Source organism: Anticarsia gemmatalis, chromosome 21 (assembly GCF_050436995.1).
Source record: "Anticarsia gemmatalis isolate Benzon Research Colony breed Stoneville strain chromosome 21, ilAntGemm2 primary, whole genome shotgun sequence".
NCBI classification, from domain to species: Eukaryota; Metazoa; Arthropoda; class Insecta; order Lepidoptera; family Erebidae; genus Anticarsia; species Anticarsia gemmatalis.
Genome location: NC_134765.1, coordinates 1,738,632 through 1,758,363, shown reverse-complemented (window position 1 = coordinate 1,758,363; position 19,732 = coordinate 1,738,632). Strand labels below are relative to the sequence as shown.

Below are 19,732 nucleotides of genomic sequence, written 5' to 3'. Positions count from 1 at the left end.
GAACGATACAGCCAAAAATCGCCTTTTAAATATTGACAGTCAGTGCTTGTGCAGACACGCTTCGCTTACGCATCTCGATTTACGTCTACAGTTTTTTTTTATGTCTGCTGGAAACGCTACGTGTATTCAGATAATGATATAAACAGAGCTTAAGTCCTATTAGAACTCAGTAAAAAGTTTGTCCTACTTGTAAATAAAGACATTAATCGTGAACTAAGTAAAAGGCCTTCAGCTTGAACAACTTTGACATTACTGACCACCAACCATACGATGGAAAATTTCATTCATATCGCTCACTCTATTGATTATTTCGTTCGCGTGACGTTTTAATTGGGCCATATCGAGGCAGTGAACAGTAGGGTTGGTATACCGTACGTGCGATGTCAGTGGGCCAACTCCTTATGTAATTTGTGCCGTAAAATATGGGGATCAATAACCTCACGTGGGTTTCCAGACAGTTTTAGTGGTAAGAAACTATTGATTTTAAAGCCTGGGCGAGGGAATTGTCGCGCTTTGAGACGTTTTACTCCCCATGCTTTCCATATGTTACTTAGTTTCTTGTTATTTTTGCCGCTAGGAATGTTTGTTCACTTGTTTATTCGCTTTTTATACAAATACTAGCAATAACTATAACGTTATACGATATTGTTAACGGCCTCAAGGTTTAAGATGACCTTTGACCTTGACCTTTGTTGTATAAAAATATATCTTCTATATTATTTTGGTTCGCCAGCGTGTATAAGACCGTTCATCTACATTTATTACCCCTCTATTACGCTAAATTGCTCATCTTCTAACATTTCGTAACTATGCCCATTAGCGTCTTTTCTTGAACGTTTCCCATCATAATCTGTTAAAGGACCTTTTATATTGTAGTTCACAATTTACAGTAGTACACTTTTATATTGATTGATTCGCATATTTCTTATATCCTTAACACAAAGCAGAAGTCATTGCGTACTTTGTGAGTTTTGAAGTGTTATATAACAGCTGGTCTCAATAACCTGTCGTGAACAAGGGATAGATGGTTGCGCTAAATGGTCGGTAAACTGTTATTGGGTTAGGCAAATAAGGCGCGACTATTCCATAAACGACACGTTTTGCCTAGACCATTTCTCAGCTATTTTGAGATTGCTAACACTGAAGCAGGTCGAATACCAGTCTTTTAGCTGACTTCTTACGTAAATAAAGTCACGCCTTTTCCTAAAGGTGTAGGCAGAGACCAAAGAGCGCTAATTGTTACGATTGCTGCTATATTCCCTTGCTTGATTCATAGCTCTTGTTATAAATTTCGTCTTATGTAAGGACTAAGGACCCAAAAATTTTACTTTACCCTTTCGTTTAATGGGTCATCAAACCTCTAACCCACTTTTAGCAATCAAAACTAAATTGACTTGCAAATATCGATAAACAGCACTCGAACTTTCAAACGATTGTGCTTAACCTAATTTAGTTAATGCCGTCGTTGTTCACCCGGTTTAAATAATCCCTTTGGATTTAAGGAAATTATTTGCATTTCTATTACTTAATGGTAGTTTAATTAATGGTGTGTTTGCTTTTATACTCGTTATGGAATTGTTAACGGTATTCCTAATGGTTGAACTACTATTATTTGTGTTAGTGAGGCCTGCTTCTGATGACTTGTTAGGTAGTTTTCTAGTAAATTCTGTTTGAATTGTGAATCGAAGATTTGAAATTAGATTGGTCCTTATTGGTTATTATTAATTGGAAAAGATTGTCTATATATGTTGTTTTACAACTTCGGAATAAAGGAGACAATTTGTCTTTTTGAAAAAGGAAATACGCTGTAACACCGGCTATAATCCTGGTGAAATAGCCAAAATAAATGCTGGTTTTATTTTATTACTGTTAGCTTTTTATTTTTAAGGGTTATGTAGAGCGTTGGTACTAAAACTCGTCCCCCTTTTCAAGGATAGATCTTAAGTTGAGCTAGTACCGTTTAATCTTCAGCTTTGTTTACTTATTCTCTTGCCAAGTACAACATTCTCAGCTCATATATCTATAACGTAGATGGCGCCAGTGTAGCATTAAGTACGGTTAGCAGCAACAAAACTAATAATTTCTACGCACGTCAAATATTAAAATTTCAATTCAGTACACAAAATAGTCTGAAATAATGAAGTAAAATTCGGTATTATGAAATAGATATGTGATACTTTGTACGGATGTTCACTAAGATGAATTGTTCGTGTTTTGTTTGCTAACCCTACATCTCACTTGTCGGTTTATCATGTTACATTACAAATATCTTGTACAAAATATATGGGTGAATTGTTTGATGTTGTGGGTTTGCCAAAAATGTGGCGTTTCTTGTGAGGTTTCTCCCTGGCCTCATATTTTATTTAAGGGAAGACGGATTCTAGCTTGTATTTTTCCGTTAGATAGTAATATTTCTAAGGAGCAAGTACTATCTGGCCTTCGATATTTATGGCTCTGTGTTTATGGGTTAGTATCTACACGCATCTCTTGGTGTGATCCAAAAATTATTGTTTTATGTCGGATAAGTAAATGTATGATTATAAAGTCTAAATATATTCTACAAACAAAAAGTCGTAAAAAATGAATAATGAAATTAATACGAAAGATACGATTTCAAAAAACAGCATAATAAAACATTTTAATACCCTCCTATCAATCGATCTGCGTTGCCGCCTTTCAGGCGCGAGCTAGACTATCAAAATTCTAATGATCCTACTTTTCCATGACCTATATACGGAAACAGAAATTCATCTGAGCAGCCCACGTAAACAGTGAATTAGCTGAAGGAAGCAAGTAATTTAATCATCTCTGAGACACCTCATTCAAAGTGCTTGCTTTGAGTGCTCTACACGGCAGTATTTAGTCTTGAGAAGAAACTTGTGGACATTTTCATGTTGAAGTAGTTTTAGTGGATATTTTACTTGAAGATTATGTTTTGTAACAACTGTTGATTAGTGTTTTTGGTGGTCCAATGAAGCTGGTTATTATGACATTTCCAGTTCGCTACCCAGGTAGGATAAGAGCTTGCTGGTAGATAATTTAATGGTAGCTGGGTGTTCTGTAAAAATGGAAAGTCTGATGCCAAATGTTCCCTCTTTGTGACTTTGTTATCGAAATGTTAGCGTTTATAGTAATTGGTGTATTGTTGCCAAAGTATGACATCATATTTGCTTCCTTGATGGATTTTTTTGGAAGAAATAATCTCAGTTTCGATTCACGTAATTTATGGACGTTCAGCTAAGTAATTGTCCTTCGGGCGTTAACAAATTAAAATCTAAAAGAAACAGTCCATTAACAAATTGAGAGGACTACTCCCGTTATATAACGAGACCTGCTAAATAGAGCTTTACTTGGAGGATTTGGTAATCCCTAAAATTTATTAAAAGCACGTACACATGTCTTTCAGTTTGAGAAGGGCTTACGTGCGTCTGAAGTTTTCTAATTGAATTATGCCTTTGTTCTGGAGCTACAAACGCTACCGTTCCAATATGTTATAATTAAAACTCTGTTCCTTTGTTTCCGCAAAGCCTTAAGGCTTTCAAGTAGAAGTGTATTCGTGCATATTTTATCGTATTAATAGTCCATTAGTAGTTTTGAATTGCGTCCCAAGAGTAGTACCTAATTTAGTTTACGAAATTTAGGTCTGATTAGACTTGGGAAGAGTATTCCTAAGGTTTTCGGGCCAAATCTGTAGAGAAAGAAAAGAATCGGTAGAGATCGATATGTAGCGAAATCTACGTTATTTGCCTAAGGGGATATTACGCTTTATACTTAATTAAATATACAAATAGTATGCACTACATACATAGAGCAAAACTACTGGAACTTTCACCATCCGTCACTAATCGTGTGCACTTGTCTTTATGAGCTGTAACTGTTTAGTTATACAGGTAAGTGCACATTAGAGCACTTATTTCTGACAGGCAGTCACCTGTAAATATTGAACAAATGGTATTTTTCACTCTAGATTACTGTTGGCTGTTATTCACACCGGAACCTTAAGTTTACTCTTGAAATTACGATGCTCGTGACACGTATTTTAAATAAATTTTTGACCTATTTTTATTGCAAGACAAATATACTCCACCAAACATTCAATACGAGAATGTTACATTTAGCCTTCTGCTCTTAACAACTATATATGATCAATAACACAAATGTACCCAGCGATCAATCAAGCTCGCGCCATGCTTACCAGCTCTCATTATTTTGTAGAACAAAGCGTTGTACACATGTGAGCATTATTCACCAAATTTCCAAGTGAATGCTCACATGTGTCGGCACCTTCGTTTGACTCACAGACTGAAACGAATCGGATCGCTCGTGATAGAGAAAGGGTCGATTAAGGCTGATATTAGTACTATTGTTTTAATATACGCTCTCATTTTGGTGTGCTTAAAGCGTGGTGAAGAATTCGGGTGAAAACATTTTGCTCTATGTATGTGTTATCCCTACAAGACGTTATGTGATCTATCAGGACTTGCGAGTAGATTTTTGATTAAAGTTTTCATGCCTCTTACTTCCAGTACCCACTGACCCATCTCTTGCACTACTTGCCAGTCTTCATCGAAGCCCATGTAGGTACTACATAAAAATGGGCAATATTTTATCTTCTAATTGTCTATATTTTTCTTTAGCCTACAAAGTACATGCAGAATAATATATTCGGTTACTTGATAAAATTTTGGCTCAGTATCTTACTAATGAAATCTTTGGTTTACCTAATTTATTTATCAAAATCTTCACGTACCAAAGAACTTAACTAGAAGTTTGTTGAGAGGAAATGCTTTTGAATATTCACGGTAAAGTTTACAAGAATCTCGGCGGAGTGTGCTCAATCTTAAATAAGAGACCTGAAAATTCTAATGAAGTTCTTGAGATTTTGTACCAGAAATTTTGATAAAGTAGGCCAAAGTGTTCTTGGTTCCATAGGGTATTTGTTAATCACCATATTTTCGCTTTACCAAGAGAACACCAGTGCTAAGTAGTCGCTATTTGGTGTTTAGCCCTGGTTGCACAACTTCTGAATAAGTTACGGCTTTTTTAACAGATGAAATTTTGACAAATTTCTTTCATATTTTTGCTGTCTCTATATCTATCGAATAGATTATCCGACGGTGTGAAAGCTGTGAAAAATTAATTGATTGAAGATTGAATTGATTATCCGCATTTTTGTAAAGTCACCTATGCTGAATATCATTGAAGTTATCTAAAATACGGTTCTTCATTTTCAAATATCATGGTTCAAGAGCTCTTTGAAATTGAGCAAATATTGTCACTGAATAGTTAATGTACTTTCGAAAACTAGGCTTTTGTAAACACGAGGCACTTGTGTAGAGTTGACCGCGAATTTCATCGGCGCCCACGTAGACTCCGGTATTCAGGTCTTGGTTGTCGTTAGTCATCTTACAATGAGATGCCGAGAAACCTTCAAGTATGATATATATACTAGGTAGTTACACCAGCCTAGGTAAAGTTTTATCTGCTTCTTTTATATTGTTTTTGATAGATATTGTCTTCGACGAGGTACTGATTTTACGCAACGTGAACTCGACTGAAAAAATCTTGATGAAGTTGTTTTATTCTTTCAATTACAATTTCTCAATCTATTCATCTTAGGAGAGTTAACACTATATTCTTATCTTTGTAATTATATCTACCTAAGTACAAATCAGTCAATATAATACAAATTATATAATAAACGAGGAAAACATTTATAGAAACACGACGTACGACTGAAATTCAATAAGATGTAGTTTCGCTGTTGAGTTCTCGCTTTTTTCTAGTTTCGTCGAAATCTAATCGAACGACTAGGATCTAGGCATTCTATTTACGTAAATAGGTAATGCTGAGAGATCAGCAATTTGAATTGATTTCACGGTCCATTGGTGTTCTGTAACGAGCACGCGAAAACATGCTTAAAAGGTATTTATTTTGTTCGTACGAATTAACACTTCACAGAAAAGCAATTTATTAAAGTCACTAGAATATGTATACTCAAATTATTTTCTACCAGTTTTCTCTTCACGCGATTTGATTAATTAAGTTAAGAGAATAAAATGCAACTAATATTTAAACGGTTGTCGAGCATTGAAATTGTTCATATCGTCATTTTATTTGCATCAAATTCGTATTATAATTTCCTCCTTGACATATCTTATTACAGCTTTGTATTTTCTGTATATGAGTGTGAAGATTACAAGCTAATCTAAATTAATCCAATACTTAAAAGGCAAAGAGTGGGCTGAGTATTTGAACCGATTATAACTTATAATCTGACTTATGTTCATAAGCAAATATTTTTTCGCTGCAATCGATAATAGCGCGTCAAAACAATACATAATTTATGACGACGAAAGTGCTACGTAGTTTTTTTATTCAAGCATCCAATTTTGTAGATTTTGTCATCGTAATAGGTCTACAGCCTCATTCTAGAAGAGAGATACTTACCTGTTTTTCTGTGTAGAAGAATTTCGGTTGTTATTTGCCTACCCCTATGGGAAAAAGGCGTAATATTATGTATGCATATATGATTCTCAGTTGTCCCGTCACTACGGGCTCCACCCAGACTAGGAAACTTGATATAAATCCCATCCCCTAGTCTTTCCCATTCGTCTTTCTAATCTCGAAAGTGACTAATAGCTAGTGTTTACACAGGTAATTAGTATTTACTAGTCGCGTGGTCTCAGTACTCGCGGCCAAGAATAGCTGGCCCTATTATTCCCTGTAGGTGTCGCAATTGCCGAGTGTGGTGACTAAGGGAATGCGTCTAATGATTCGGCATCTGCATCCGAAAGATTTATATAGGCTGGTTTGTCATTTGTTAAGTTTGTTGCTAGGAGTAGAATGAGTAATATCTTTTTTTATTTTGTTAGGTCTAGCAGGTTGAAATTGGGTGAAGAGTTTTGTGACCTATATTTTTGTGTGTATTTGTGATCGTATTCCAATGTTGTCTGGTTATCTGACTGTTGCCTTAATGAAAAATTACTTTGGTCAGTCTCAAAAAATATTTAACGAAGTTAAGGATTTGTTAGGTTTCCTGAAATCGGTCTTTCGGTTGTTTAATTCAGTGTTATAATTTGAAGATTGCGCCGGTCTAGGATAAAAGTGGTGCAAGCCGTGGTTTAAGCTCTAAAAACTTTAAGCTCAATTTTTACAGACAATTTTTCAATCAACTGTATTCTCAGCGTATATTAGGCACCTATTTTAATTACTTTTCTAAAGTGATATGTTTGTTGTTGTGCAGAAGCGCTAGACCGAGCGCGGCTAGCCCGCGAGAGACGCGAGGCCGAACAAAGGAAGCGGCTGGACGAGCTGCGCGCGCACGCCGCCGCGGCGCAGGCGCAGCGCGAGAAGCGAGACGAGGACCGTCGCCGGAGACAGGCAGAACAGAGGCAGAAAGATGATGAGAGGAGATTACAGGTGAGAGAGTTTATAAAGACATAGAAAATATAGTGTCACTGGTATCGTTCTATGATGCTCGTTGGAGTGTTGGATGCTGATGATGCTTTTAAGAATTTATGGCAGCCTATTCACATTTGGAGTGCTTAAGTTTTTACATATACGGCGATATTATACAGTGTATTATGCACAAAACATGGTTCTTTTTACCGACTGATAAACACAGATACAACACTCACTTGCGGATTGAACTTTATTTGAAATGCTGAAAGATAGACTAGCTTACGTGTTTAAAAAAGGTTTAGTTTTGAATGAAGGACTAGCTTATATGTTCTTAAAAAGCTGAAATTTTCAGTTCTTGAATGTGGTAAATAATGCATTCTTCATAGAAAATAAATTTCCATCGCGTTATTAGCGTTCTCTATATCTCGTACTGGTAATCATCCGCAAAAAGTTAGGGTTGATCCTAATGGATCGTATAACATCTCCATTTGTTATCTGTTCAAGCAAAAACGCGTAAATCTCGCCGAAAAATGCCCGTTGTTTTTACCAAAGAGTAATGTTAGGTCGGGACACACTTGAGACGGGTTTCCTCTATGATTGAGTGCCTAGGCTTAAAACTTAGGAACAAAGAAAACTCGCGGCTGAGAATTTAGGCACTTGACAGCTTTTGTCGTAATGACTCCCTAAAATGTCCAAATCTTTTCGTTGTAAAATTTTGCTTTTTTTCGTGTGATGGTAGTTGCTAGATTTAACCAGAAAAAGGTATCTTGTTGAGGTTTTTATATTGGCCACTAAAAACAATTAAACATTTATATAACCCTATTATCACAGCATTAAGTCATCCTAGTGTAGTTATCCCTGTCTCGGTTTCAATATAAAGTTTTTTGGTATCCCGTAATTTGAATTAAATACATAATTTTAAGATAACATTTATTTTAATTGTCCCGTGTGTGAATCGAACCCGTGACTTCCCGACGCAAGCGGCATGGTGACCTTAACCACTGCGCCACGGAGGCAGTCAATTATTCTGCCCTTTTAGAAATTGGATGTTTATTTCTACGTCATCATATTATAGCCACGCTACAAAATCATATGTCAGGGCTCTTTCAATTTAGACGTTTCGTGTCGTACGGCTGCCGCACGTTAACCGTGCCGCTGGTTATAGCCCGCTGCCGTACCGCTGCGGTACGTTAGCCGTCCGACACCAAACGCCTAAATTGAAAGCGTATCTGACTGCCGTGCGTTTGTATGTTAGTGTTGTTTTAAATTCATGTGACAGCAGTGTAGCCATGGACTCTGATGAAGAAACATTACTGTTAGTGCTCCTGTTAAAAAATATCAAACAGAAACAAAAACGCCGCGCCCGTAAAAGAACACTACCGATGTTTTCATTAACATGTAATTTTGGTGATTTCCATATTCTTTATCCTAGGTTAAAACAAGACCCAAGCAAATTTTTTAATTACTTAAGAATGTCAAGAGAATGTTTCTACGAATTACTCAATAATTCAATTTCATTTATAAATTCTTCCACGTCTATATCATCCATTTTAAGCAAATAATAAACATGAAAATTCAATGAAATTAGCTGTCACGTTTAGTCACCGCACTATTCAACAGCGAAATGAACACGTGGAGCTTGCGACGCTGCCGTCCTGTCGTCGTGCGTTTCGCGGTACCGACACCGCACTGTTGCCGCACCGTGAGATTTGTATGAAAACAAATGACCGTCCGTGCACCGTACGACAAACGCACCGTTTCGGCACTGCTGCGGTCCGACACGATACGGCTAAATTGAAAGAGCCCTCAGTCTATTCATGCCAAATGCTTAGAATTGTTGATTGACAATGTTCATACTATAGTCTCCATAGCGATGTCGATTGGTACTAATTATAGGGTGAATCATTACGTATATTACAGCCAAGTATGATTTACGACAAGCGATTGTTTTTAATGTGTATGTATAACAGTAAAAACATAATAATATAATGATTATAATGTACCGTCAGCTTATAGAAAAAATGTTTCTCCCTCAAGTTACTGGAGTAGACATAGTTAATTTTTTAGTCAAATTAAAGCTTGCATTTTCACCAGAAATATTTAGACTAGACCAGACTTATGAGGTATCTAGGTGGCAAGCGGCACTTCAGGCTTAGTACAGTTGTTATTGCTAGAGCTACTATTATCAAATCCTATTGGTTCTGACCGCGCACCATTTCACTGCCTGGCAGATTTCTAGTGAAAACGGAGCCAAAATTGGGGCAATTAGGGCAAACCTTCATTAGTACTTAGTTTATTACACTTCACTGCAGCAAACAATCTAAAAACTAACAAAAATATACTCTGAAAAAGATTAAACCTTTGGGAAAATGTGGTCTGTGATTTTGTTTCAGAAAATAAATTGTGGACCTCCATGTTTGGAATTTTGCCCAATAAATAGCGATAGGCTGGATTCCTATCGGTTGGAGAGCCCAGTAAATGTCAGCTGCCAGTGAAATATTATGACTGTACAATAAAATACACTACTACCCTTTTGTAGTAGGTATACTTATACGAAATCTAGATAATGGTACCGATTTTTTTAGAAACAAACTGTAATAACTTCTTGATAATCTTTATAAATAAAAATGAATCACTGAAATGTATGTATTTATGCGCATATCTCATAAAATACTGCTCGGTGTATTTTACTGCCCCTCTTCTCGCATTGATTATTTCTCATCTTTTGAGATTCTTTTAGAAAACTTTACTCCAATGTACAGTCAAACCATAATCATGGGTGATTTTAACACTTGTCTCCTTAAAAACGATTCCCGCTCCACCACACTCCAGTCTATAGTTAAATCCAACAACCTGTCTATCCTTCCTCTCAGTGCCACACACCACTTTCCCAACTGCACTCCCTCCTTACTTGACCTCATTCTTGTCTCCTCCTCAAATCGTGTCTCCAAACATGGTCAGTGTCCAGCTGATGCTTTCTCCTACCACGATTTACTTTTCCTATCCTACCGAATCCGACCACCTAAACCCAAACCGAAAACCCTTGTACATCGTAATTTTCGTGACATGGATGTTGTTAAGCTTTGCGAGGATGCCGGCAATATTAATTGGAGCTCAGTCTTTGACTCTGACTGCGTTGATGACAAGGTGGCTATATTGACAAATAAATTAACCGATCTATACGACACTCACGCACCTTTTCGTCAAATCAAAGTGAAACAGCTTCCGTCGCCTTGGCTTACGGACGACATCAAATCACTGCTCCATAAAAAATCTATAGCCAAAACTAAGTACAGATGTCGCCCCTCTGAATCTAACAGAGAAAAATATGTATCCATACGTAATCACTGCAGCAAGGTGTGTAGGAATGCACAACGCCGACACATTCAAGAATCCGTTGAAAACGGAGATCCAGCCAAGGTTTGGAAATTTCTTAAGTCACTGGGGGTCGGCAAACCGCAACAAAACCCTGTCCCAAATAATACTAATATGAACCTTTTAAATCAACACTTCTCTGCATTATCAAATTTAGATAGTACCATGAAACGTAATACACTCAGTTATCTTTCTTCTTGTTCGACTCCTGACTGTTCTCCATTTGTCTTCAGTCAATTCACTGCTTGTGATGTTAAGAAGAGCATCTTGTGCATCACATCGAATGCGCAGGGAGCTGATTGTGTCAGCCGTAATATGATCCTTCCCATCCTTGATGTAATACTCCCTATCCTATGTCATATCCTTAACTTTTCTATCACTAGCGGCATCTTTCCGTCCACATGGAAGGATGCCCAAATTATCCCTATACCAAAAAAACGTAACCCCACTACTTTTTCTGAATATCGTCCCATATCCATACTTCCCTTCCTATCCAAAGTACTTGAACGCCTAGTACATATGCAACTCAGCAACTATCTTTCATCAAACCTACTCCTAAATCCTTTCCAATCCGGTTTCCGCCCTGGTCATAGTACTACTACGAGCCTGGTTCATATTACGGAGGACATCAGATCGGGTATGGAAGATGGCAAGCTTACAACCCTAGTCTTGCTAGACTTCAGTAGCGCTTTCAATTGTGTTGATTTTGATGTTCTACTAGGTATATTGTGTTCTCTTAACATATCTCCATCAGTGGTTGACTGGTTTCGTAGTTACCTGTATGGGCGCCGGCAACGTATTAACATTGAAAACAATGTCTCGGATTGGTGCGCGTTATCTGCTGGCGTACCGCAGGGCGGCGTTTTATCTCCCTTACTTTTCGCAGTTTTTATAAATTCAATATCCAATCGCTTAACTTCTTCCTACCACCTCTATGCAGATGATCTACAAATTTATTCTTCTGCTCCCGCGGATAGGTTGACGGAAGCTGTGGACACGATAAATAGTGATCTGGTTCGCATTTGTGAATGGAGTAAGTCGTATGGTCTCAATGTCAATCCTCACAAAACACAGGCCATTGTCATCGGTAGCCCCAGGATGCTCTCTAGAGTAGATTGGACAGTAGTACCCACTGTGATCTTTGACGGCACTACCGTCCCTTTTAGTGATTGTATTAAAAACCTGGGTTTATATTTTGACAGGAGCTTATCCTGGAGTCCTCAACTCCAGGAACTCAGCCGTAAAATATTTGCTTCGGCGGGGTCCTTGCGCAGGCTACGCAATTTTCTCCCCATCAACACTAAAATCGCGCTTGTACAATCCCTTCTCTTCCCCATCCTTGATTATGCCGATGTCAGCTATCCCGATCTAACCGAGGACCAACTAAACAAGCTTGAGCGCCTTCAAAATTTCTTTATCAGGTTCATATTTGGATTACGCAAATATGATCACGTCTCAGAGTATCGAAACAAGCTCAAGTGGTTATCAATACGTTCACGCCGGAATGCTCACATTCTCTATCTTCTGTACAATATCTTGTTTAATCCTTTGTCTCCCTTCTATCTCAAACAACGTTTTGTTTTCTTACATGACACACATTCAAGGTTTTTACGATCATCAGAGAATTTAAGACTTAAGATGCCTGTGCATTCCACTAAATTCGCAGACAAATCATTTACTGTGCAAGCTGTGCGGTTGTGGAATGCGCTACCGTTACCCATTAGGCGAGCTCAGAGCTTGCCAATTTTTAAAAATCGGGTGAAGGAGCACTACTTATCACTGCAAAACGATTTTACTTGAATACTTCTCACTCTTTGCTTTCACTAACCTAAGTTCTTTACTTTCCCATGACTGTCTAAACTCCTCTTGCTATCTCTGTATGAATATAATTACATGTATATTTAAAAAAAATATATATTTATATATTTATTTATCTATATATATATATATATACATATATATATATATATATATATATATATTCTATGTATTATTTACATATGTGGTTATTTATTTATAGATGATGTCTATTCTATTCTATTTTTTTTTTATTTATTTTTTTATATGTATACGATTTGTATTTATTCTTTATTTTATATAACTCACACATTTAGGTTAACGTGACTTGTACGCAGTACTACCTCTTTTCTGGTAAACATCTCTTTCCATCCCATGGTTGCCTGTAAGAGATTGCCTTGTGCGATAAGGCCGCCGATTGTGCATAGGAATTGTATCCAGCCTTAGATTATAGTTTTTATCTACTCCTATATTTTACTGATACACTGTGTACAATAAAGAGTTTTTTATTATTATTATTATTATCTTTTGTACAACTAAACTAAATTGGACATTTTTTAAAAATACGTTTTTAACTGATGGGATAACGTTTGTACGGGATCGATGGGATCAAAGTTTCCAGGGGAATGGAATCATGGATGAATAAAATACTGTACCCAGTCTTAGTCGACCCAGTGCTCTAGTATATCAAATCACAAAATAAAATGGAAAAGAAAATACAAGCGTTTATGTAAACGTGTAAAAGTCAGTCAATTAGTCTGTAAAAAAATTACGTCGTTTAACTGCTAATCTCTTTGAGTAATGACTACGTTTTGCAGACACTAATATACTTGATATTTTACATTACACTTAATACAACAAAAGATAATATTAACCCCGTCTTAGTTTGGGTATAACAGCTCTTATTTCACAATTTAGCCGATACTGATACAAAATATAAACATGTTATAAAATAATGTATTAGAAAATTCTAAGTAAAAAACTAATATTTTTACAAATGAGACGTAAATAGCCGGTAATTGAACCCGGACCGCTGAGCTAACACTTTCACCGCACAACAAAATCGTAACGGTAACGCAGCCCGGTGAAAATTAGAAATTAACTTGAAACAAAAACATGATGTCGTTATAAATGTTTATATGTAAGTACCATGTAATCTGTAAGAAACATGACCACATCGTTAGGTAAAGTGTACTAATTTTGTTTATGCATCTCTTTCTTTTGTTCACTATTTGAAAGAGACGGAATGCTGTTTTAGATCTAGTCAAAAATGTGCGCCGGTTGTAGATATTGTAGTACGTACAAGGGTTCTTTTTGAAGAATAAAATCTGTCTTTTTTGGGCAACAGCTATCGGGATGTCTAATTTTCTCAATAGTTTATTAGCAAAGTTACTTTCGTTTTTAATTCTTGTTGAAGTAATTGTCACTTGCTTAACGGCGACAAACAACGCGATGAAACTGCATGCCAGAGAGATTCTTAGATAATTTTTGAAGGGATGCAACCTATTCAACCCATACTCAACCAGCTATAGACTCAAGGCATAACCCTTAAGGAGACCCTTAGTCAGTAGTGGAATAGTAATAAATTAAATTTGTTTTAAATGTTATCGATGAAAAGCAAGTAAATGTTGTAATAAATATGCATGAATTTCGGATGTGCTATTCCAGTGACGGTAAACATGACTCGTTTATACGTTCACTGAGTTCAAGGTGCGAATATTTGTGGGCGATTACGTAATTAATGCATTTAATGTTGCTTGTTTAAATACCGGTGGGTTTAGAATGTATTAGGCTTGTGTTTGATACTGTATAAAATGATTTTCCACGTGCAATTTTGAATGTGAATGCTGTGTAAAGTGATATATGTATAGTGATTCCCATAGGTATACCTAGGCAGACACCACTTGCTACGATACCTTACAAACATACCAACATACCTTATAAAGTGATTAGTGCCCTTTAAATTACTTATTTATTAAGGTGTATTGTAAAGGTAATATAGACGACGGATGTATTCCTAGCGGCCTCCACTTAACGTCACTCACTTTAAAGCGCGAAGTCATATCTATAGCTACAAGTCTTCAACACATGTCGAATAACGGCACGAGACTTAAGCGTAACTTAGTGTCGTTTCGTAAAGTACCTAATCAAACTTATAAAACAAAAGACATGCAGTAAAAAATCTTGCTTTACTTAAAGCGAATGGGAATATCTTTAAAAAGATTTAACCAACTCAATTCATAGTGAATTTCTACCGAATCTAATTTTCTTCTGTAATCCAGCTCCCCAGTATTGTGATTGACTTTTTGTGCTGAAAACTCTGCTAAGCTGCCCATTGCACGGAATTGGAACTCGATAAGGGTCGAGTTCGATCTCGCTTGTCAATATTTCTTTCATTTCATTTCCTTTACAATTCACAGCGTTTTTTCTTTTCTACTGTAAAAGTTGTTAACAGAATTTTGTTGTGATGTAAATTATAGATTGAAGTAAATATGTCACCATTACTTACGTATATTGACGGCTTAGTGTTTGAGGTCATTATCACACTACTAACATAGGCTAGATGTCGAAGGCACTACCTAGAGACTGAACAAGAATTAACTGCTCTTCTCAAAAAATAACAACTTCGAGGCCTTTCTTCTTTTCATTGATTAAAGTAGTTATTCTTTTTTGTAACTTGAACCGTCATTAGTCCTTCACCTTTGAATTCTCACTCGAATATTTCGATATAAATTTTCCGAATGTTTTCTATAGCCATTAGAGTGTATTATAATTGATTGTGTGGGATGTTATTACGTAATATTGTAAAGAACATTCATCTTCTGCTGTGACACTTTCGAGCCATTAGCGGGCTTTCGACACCTAGAGAGAGTAAAGTTGTATTCTATTTTACGGAGAATCCATACCTATTGCAGTTTTTAAGAAATATATTTCTTTCTGCCTAGTATAAAGCAACGGTAAGGATAAATCTTCTCTCGTGGCTCGAAGCTGTAATGTAATTATGCGACTGCTGATCATGAGTTGGTCATAAAAATCTTGGTTATTTCTCTTTAGCAGCCTGGAGTCTGAGTACCTGTCCATGTACAGCAATGGGCTCGCCCCCTATTGCATGAGTTCAAATATACAGCCGTTATCATATTATTATGTCATACATGCCTTCGAATGAAGCAGGCTTGTTGTCAAAAAAAGGGTGCTTTCCTTATTATTTCGCTTGCGATTTATCATGATGTGTGACAATCTACTGTTACTTCTTAGGGATATTTCAATATTCTAATTATATAAGACATTGCGTTTTCAATACAACCGAGTCATTTTACAACATAGAAAATGCTTTAAGCGAAAGTGCTAAGAGAATTTCCAATTTCTCCAGTTGGTTTCTCATAGATAATAAACGTACGTTTCAAATATAAGATAATCATAAACACCTAATATACCTGCAGTTTCATTCGACGTGCTAATTACTTTTAGTAATTGCCAATATTACTTTTCTGTATTGTATATGCAGACTGACCCGCAGTTTCGCTCGCACGCTAAAACAAAGTTACATCACTCTTTCGGTCGCTTAGGGATTAAATATTGCGTCAAATATAGCATGCTTTTATCCAGTGATATTTGGCTAAAAGCCAGCACACTTTTTTAGTTTAAAAATTACAAATACTCTATGGTCATCAACGATAATAGACATTATTTCACAACATTGCATCTTAATTTGCATAAAAAATGTCATCTAAAACCCTAAAAAAATCAACTATCGGTACAAATATGCCGCATAATTATAAACCAATTAACACAAATCGATTACCGATGTTAGCAAACCGCGCTAGATACTAAACTATCTGAACTATTTTAACTGCACCGAGTTTTTCGAAAGTGAATTTCCTAAAGATTGCTCGGATCCGCATATTCTGCATCTATGTTACATGACGTCATAGTTATGTAAGCCGGCCTTGATGACGTCACTGTTATTGTTTTGAGATGAACAGTTCATCGTTAACTTTAAGCTGTGTTTTAATAGGTGCGTTTTTGTATTCGGTTTTTGTTATGCATTGTTTCGAAGGTATTAAATTTATTTGTATGACAATTGAGAAGGAAGTACGCAATGCGTTTCTGTGTTTCCTTATACGGATTATTGTAGACATTTTATGTACATCAATCCTATATTTGAACAATATTTTGGATTAGATCTCATCACTGTGTTTGACTTAATAATATGACAAAGATTCGTTTAGATTCCATCTTTATTGCAAAGTGCAGGTAAAGTTTACTTGCATTCAAACTCTGTATAAATACATCTTGATAAATATGTGATGATACCCAAATGTCGTGGGTTTAGTTCCCACGCGAAACAAATATTTATGTTAATCTACATGTTTGCTCCGGTGTACCCTGCATTCGTGAATATTGTTTTCAAAGTCACAGCAATAAGCCATACTTGATCTATTTTTAGTGCAAAAGTGTTCTTAGACCTCCACTGTCCTCCACACACGGCATACATTTCCGATACACGAAGATTTTTGTCTCTACGTGACATCTCTCATCGACTCACATAGGCTCGTATATAGGAATGTATCGTGGACATTTGTTGTACGAACCTCTGAGTTTGTCGATGTTGCATAGATACAATAATCTTCGTGAATCGGAGATTTATGTTGTGTTGCCTACTTACAGCTGTTGATACAAAACTGAAAGACAATCAATATATTTCAAACTCTTTTATTACTGAATAACTGACTAATGGACAACACACAGCCGAAACTACTGAGCGTAGAAAGTTGAAATGTATGAAGATTCCTTAGGAAGGTGTGGAGAAGAGAGGATTTTTGGAAATACCCCCTCTTGAAATTCCACACGGGTTGAAATCTAGTTTTGTATATTGCTTAGTCTTTAAGTAAAATCACGAGCAAGGCTGAAACTACTGACGTCGTGACGTCACAATACGGTCTGCGGTTTTGTAACATTTGTCGTGTCATTTTCCTTCCTAAATTATTGGCTATTGTATTTAAACTGTACCAGTATTGTTAGACGCGGTCTTTCCTTGAATATGTACATAATTGCAGCAATGATCGACGGCTGTTGTTCAGATTTCAGGGGCATTTTGGTCATTATGTTAAGTCTTTTCACTGATTCTGTGGTTCGAGAGGTAGTTATGTATGTATTTATGTAAAAGACGCCTATCTATATCGTAATTTTCTTAATTGCTAAAGGTTTTTTCCTTAAAGACTCACCCTCTTATTCATAAACACACTATGAACCTATTTTAGTTAAAAAACTACTTTAATATGTGTTCTCTTTTTCATTTCGCTAAGGAGTGAACAAAACTTTTTATAAGCCTTTCATAACTTTATATATTTTTATGGATAAGAGGGTTAGTGTTACTCTCTATAAAAGTGTTTTCTAGCTTGTATGGGTCTTCTGCTTCTATCCATTAAGTAGCTCTTAGAACGACTATACAGGTATATTTATTTATCCATTCTGAATGCTATACTTGCGAATGCAACTACTTCTCTGAATTGCAGGGTGTTTTGCGAAAAGCATTTCTTCAATAAAAGATTAGCACTATGAAGTGGATTGGTTGTGTTGATATTTATATGTTGGCAACTTTCGTAGTTTTGGTATTTCACACCGATGCAGATTTTTATTTACGAACTCAACCTAAATGTTTTGAATATTTGCGCTGCACGTATTCTGCACTTGGCTACTCACTTAGTGGTGGTCTCTAGGCCTACCCCCTTTACTCCAGTATGGAGATCCTTACCTAGCAATGGGTCTATATTGTTTATTATAGCGTAATTACATCTGCATACGCTGTCATCCAGTGCAGTATTTTCAACATTTATTATTTCTATATCATGCTAATTCGTCACCGGTACTCTACGGTACTTCTTGCATACTATTATACAAGTAATACCACACATCCGCTTACATAAGCAAACTTTTGTTACAATTTCACCACGCTATGTAATTGTTAGAAAATTTAATGTTACCTGCAGTAGTGGTTTTGGCTTATCGGCGCCATCGCTTGTTTAACGACCATGTTATTCGGTACTGTGTATCTTTCGTATCTGATGACTGGGGTAGATTCGTGTGATAATGTCTGCCATATTGCCTTTGTGGTATATGCAGTCACGAGATTTTGGACTGGCCGGGTCTGACAATTGTGCTGTTGAAGAGATTAGTTCAAGTGTACTCAAAAGCTCTTTAGCGCCTTGATACTTAGAGAAAATGTCTTCTTCTGCTTTAATAAGACCCCTCTATTTTCGCCAGGGGTGAAAAAATTATAATCCATTTATACACATAGGTCAAGGACTGACATTTCAGATATAGCAAAATTACTGCCAGTTTTTATAGTAAAGCCAGATAGAATAAGCCTGTTCCTTACAGTTTATTTCGAATACCATGTGAATAGCTCTGATAAGGTATACACATGCACCGATCGTATCGTTTTATCGTCACCTTCGTAATCCAACTATTACGGGATTATCGCAGGATTACTTAAATGTGTGTTTATCACAAATACTTTTGTTTCCAATCTAAATGGCGTTTTTGTATTTATTTTTATGATTGCCATTTGATAGAGTATTTAGATGATGACAGATGACTTGGCAAAGGGTAAGGCAAATAAATAATTATATACCCATTATTTGCGCATCATTAACAAATAACCAGCATTAATGTGTTTTTGTGTTTTTGCAATGTAAGCTTCGAGTGCTAAAAACGAAACATACATCTTTATTTCACGTCAAAATATTAAATATTGTCACACGCCGGGGTCCTTTACTTGAATAGCGAATCAGCACAAGGGCAGTAAACCTATGTTTAAGATTGGAATGCAGGTCAAATTTCGCGTTACGTTTCCGTCATACCCATTTAAACCCCTAGCCTATGTATCTTTTGTTATTTTTCATTGACTTCTTCCTGCATTACTATACACATAGTTAAAAGGCGAAGAATATCGGTCCATCCTAATGTTGATTACGTCTATAGCTCAAAAATGAAAATCTTTGCGCTTGCATTGTATCACTGTCATTTTAAACGCAAAATTAGCAAAATCTCTAAATTCGTACATTACAGCTTAAATAATTCCGCGTTATTTGCGCTCTATTGTTCGCTACTAATTGGTGGTATCTCGTTCATCTCCGCGTCTATCGGTCTGACA

General features: G+C 36.4%; 1 protein-coding gene across 11 annotated transcripts in view; it reads left to right on the top strand.

Annotated features, from left to right (window-relative positions):
- Window positions 1-19,732, top strand: part of LOC142982314 (uncharacterized) — a 72,737-nt gene that overhangs the window by 11,321 nt on the left and 41,684 nt on the right. For all 11 annotated transcript variants that reach the window (XM_076128753.1, XM_076128744.1, XM_076128752.1 and 8 more), the window contains exon 2: window positions 7,247-7,422. In XM_076128753.1, coding sequence (XP_075984868.1) covers window positions 7,247-7,422 — 176 coding nt within the window. The remainder of the gene's footprint in view (window positions 1-7,246; window positions 7,423-19,732) is intronic.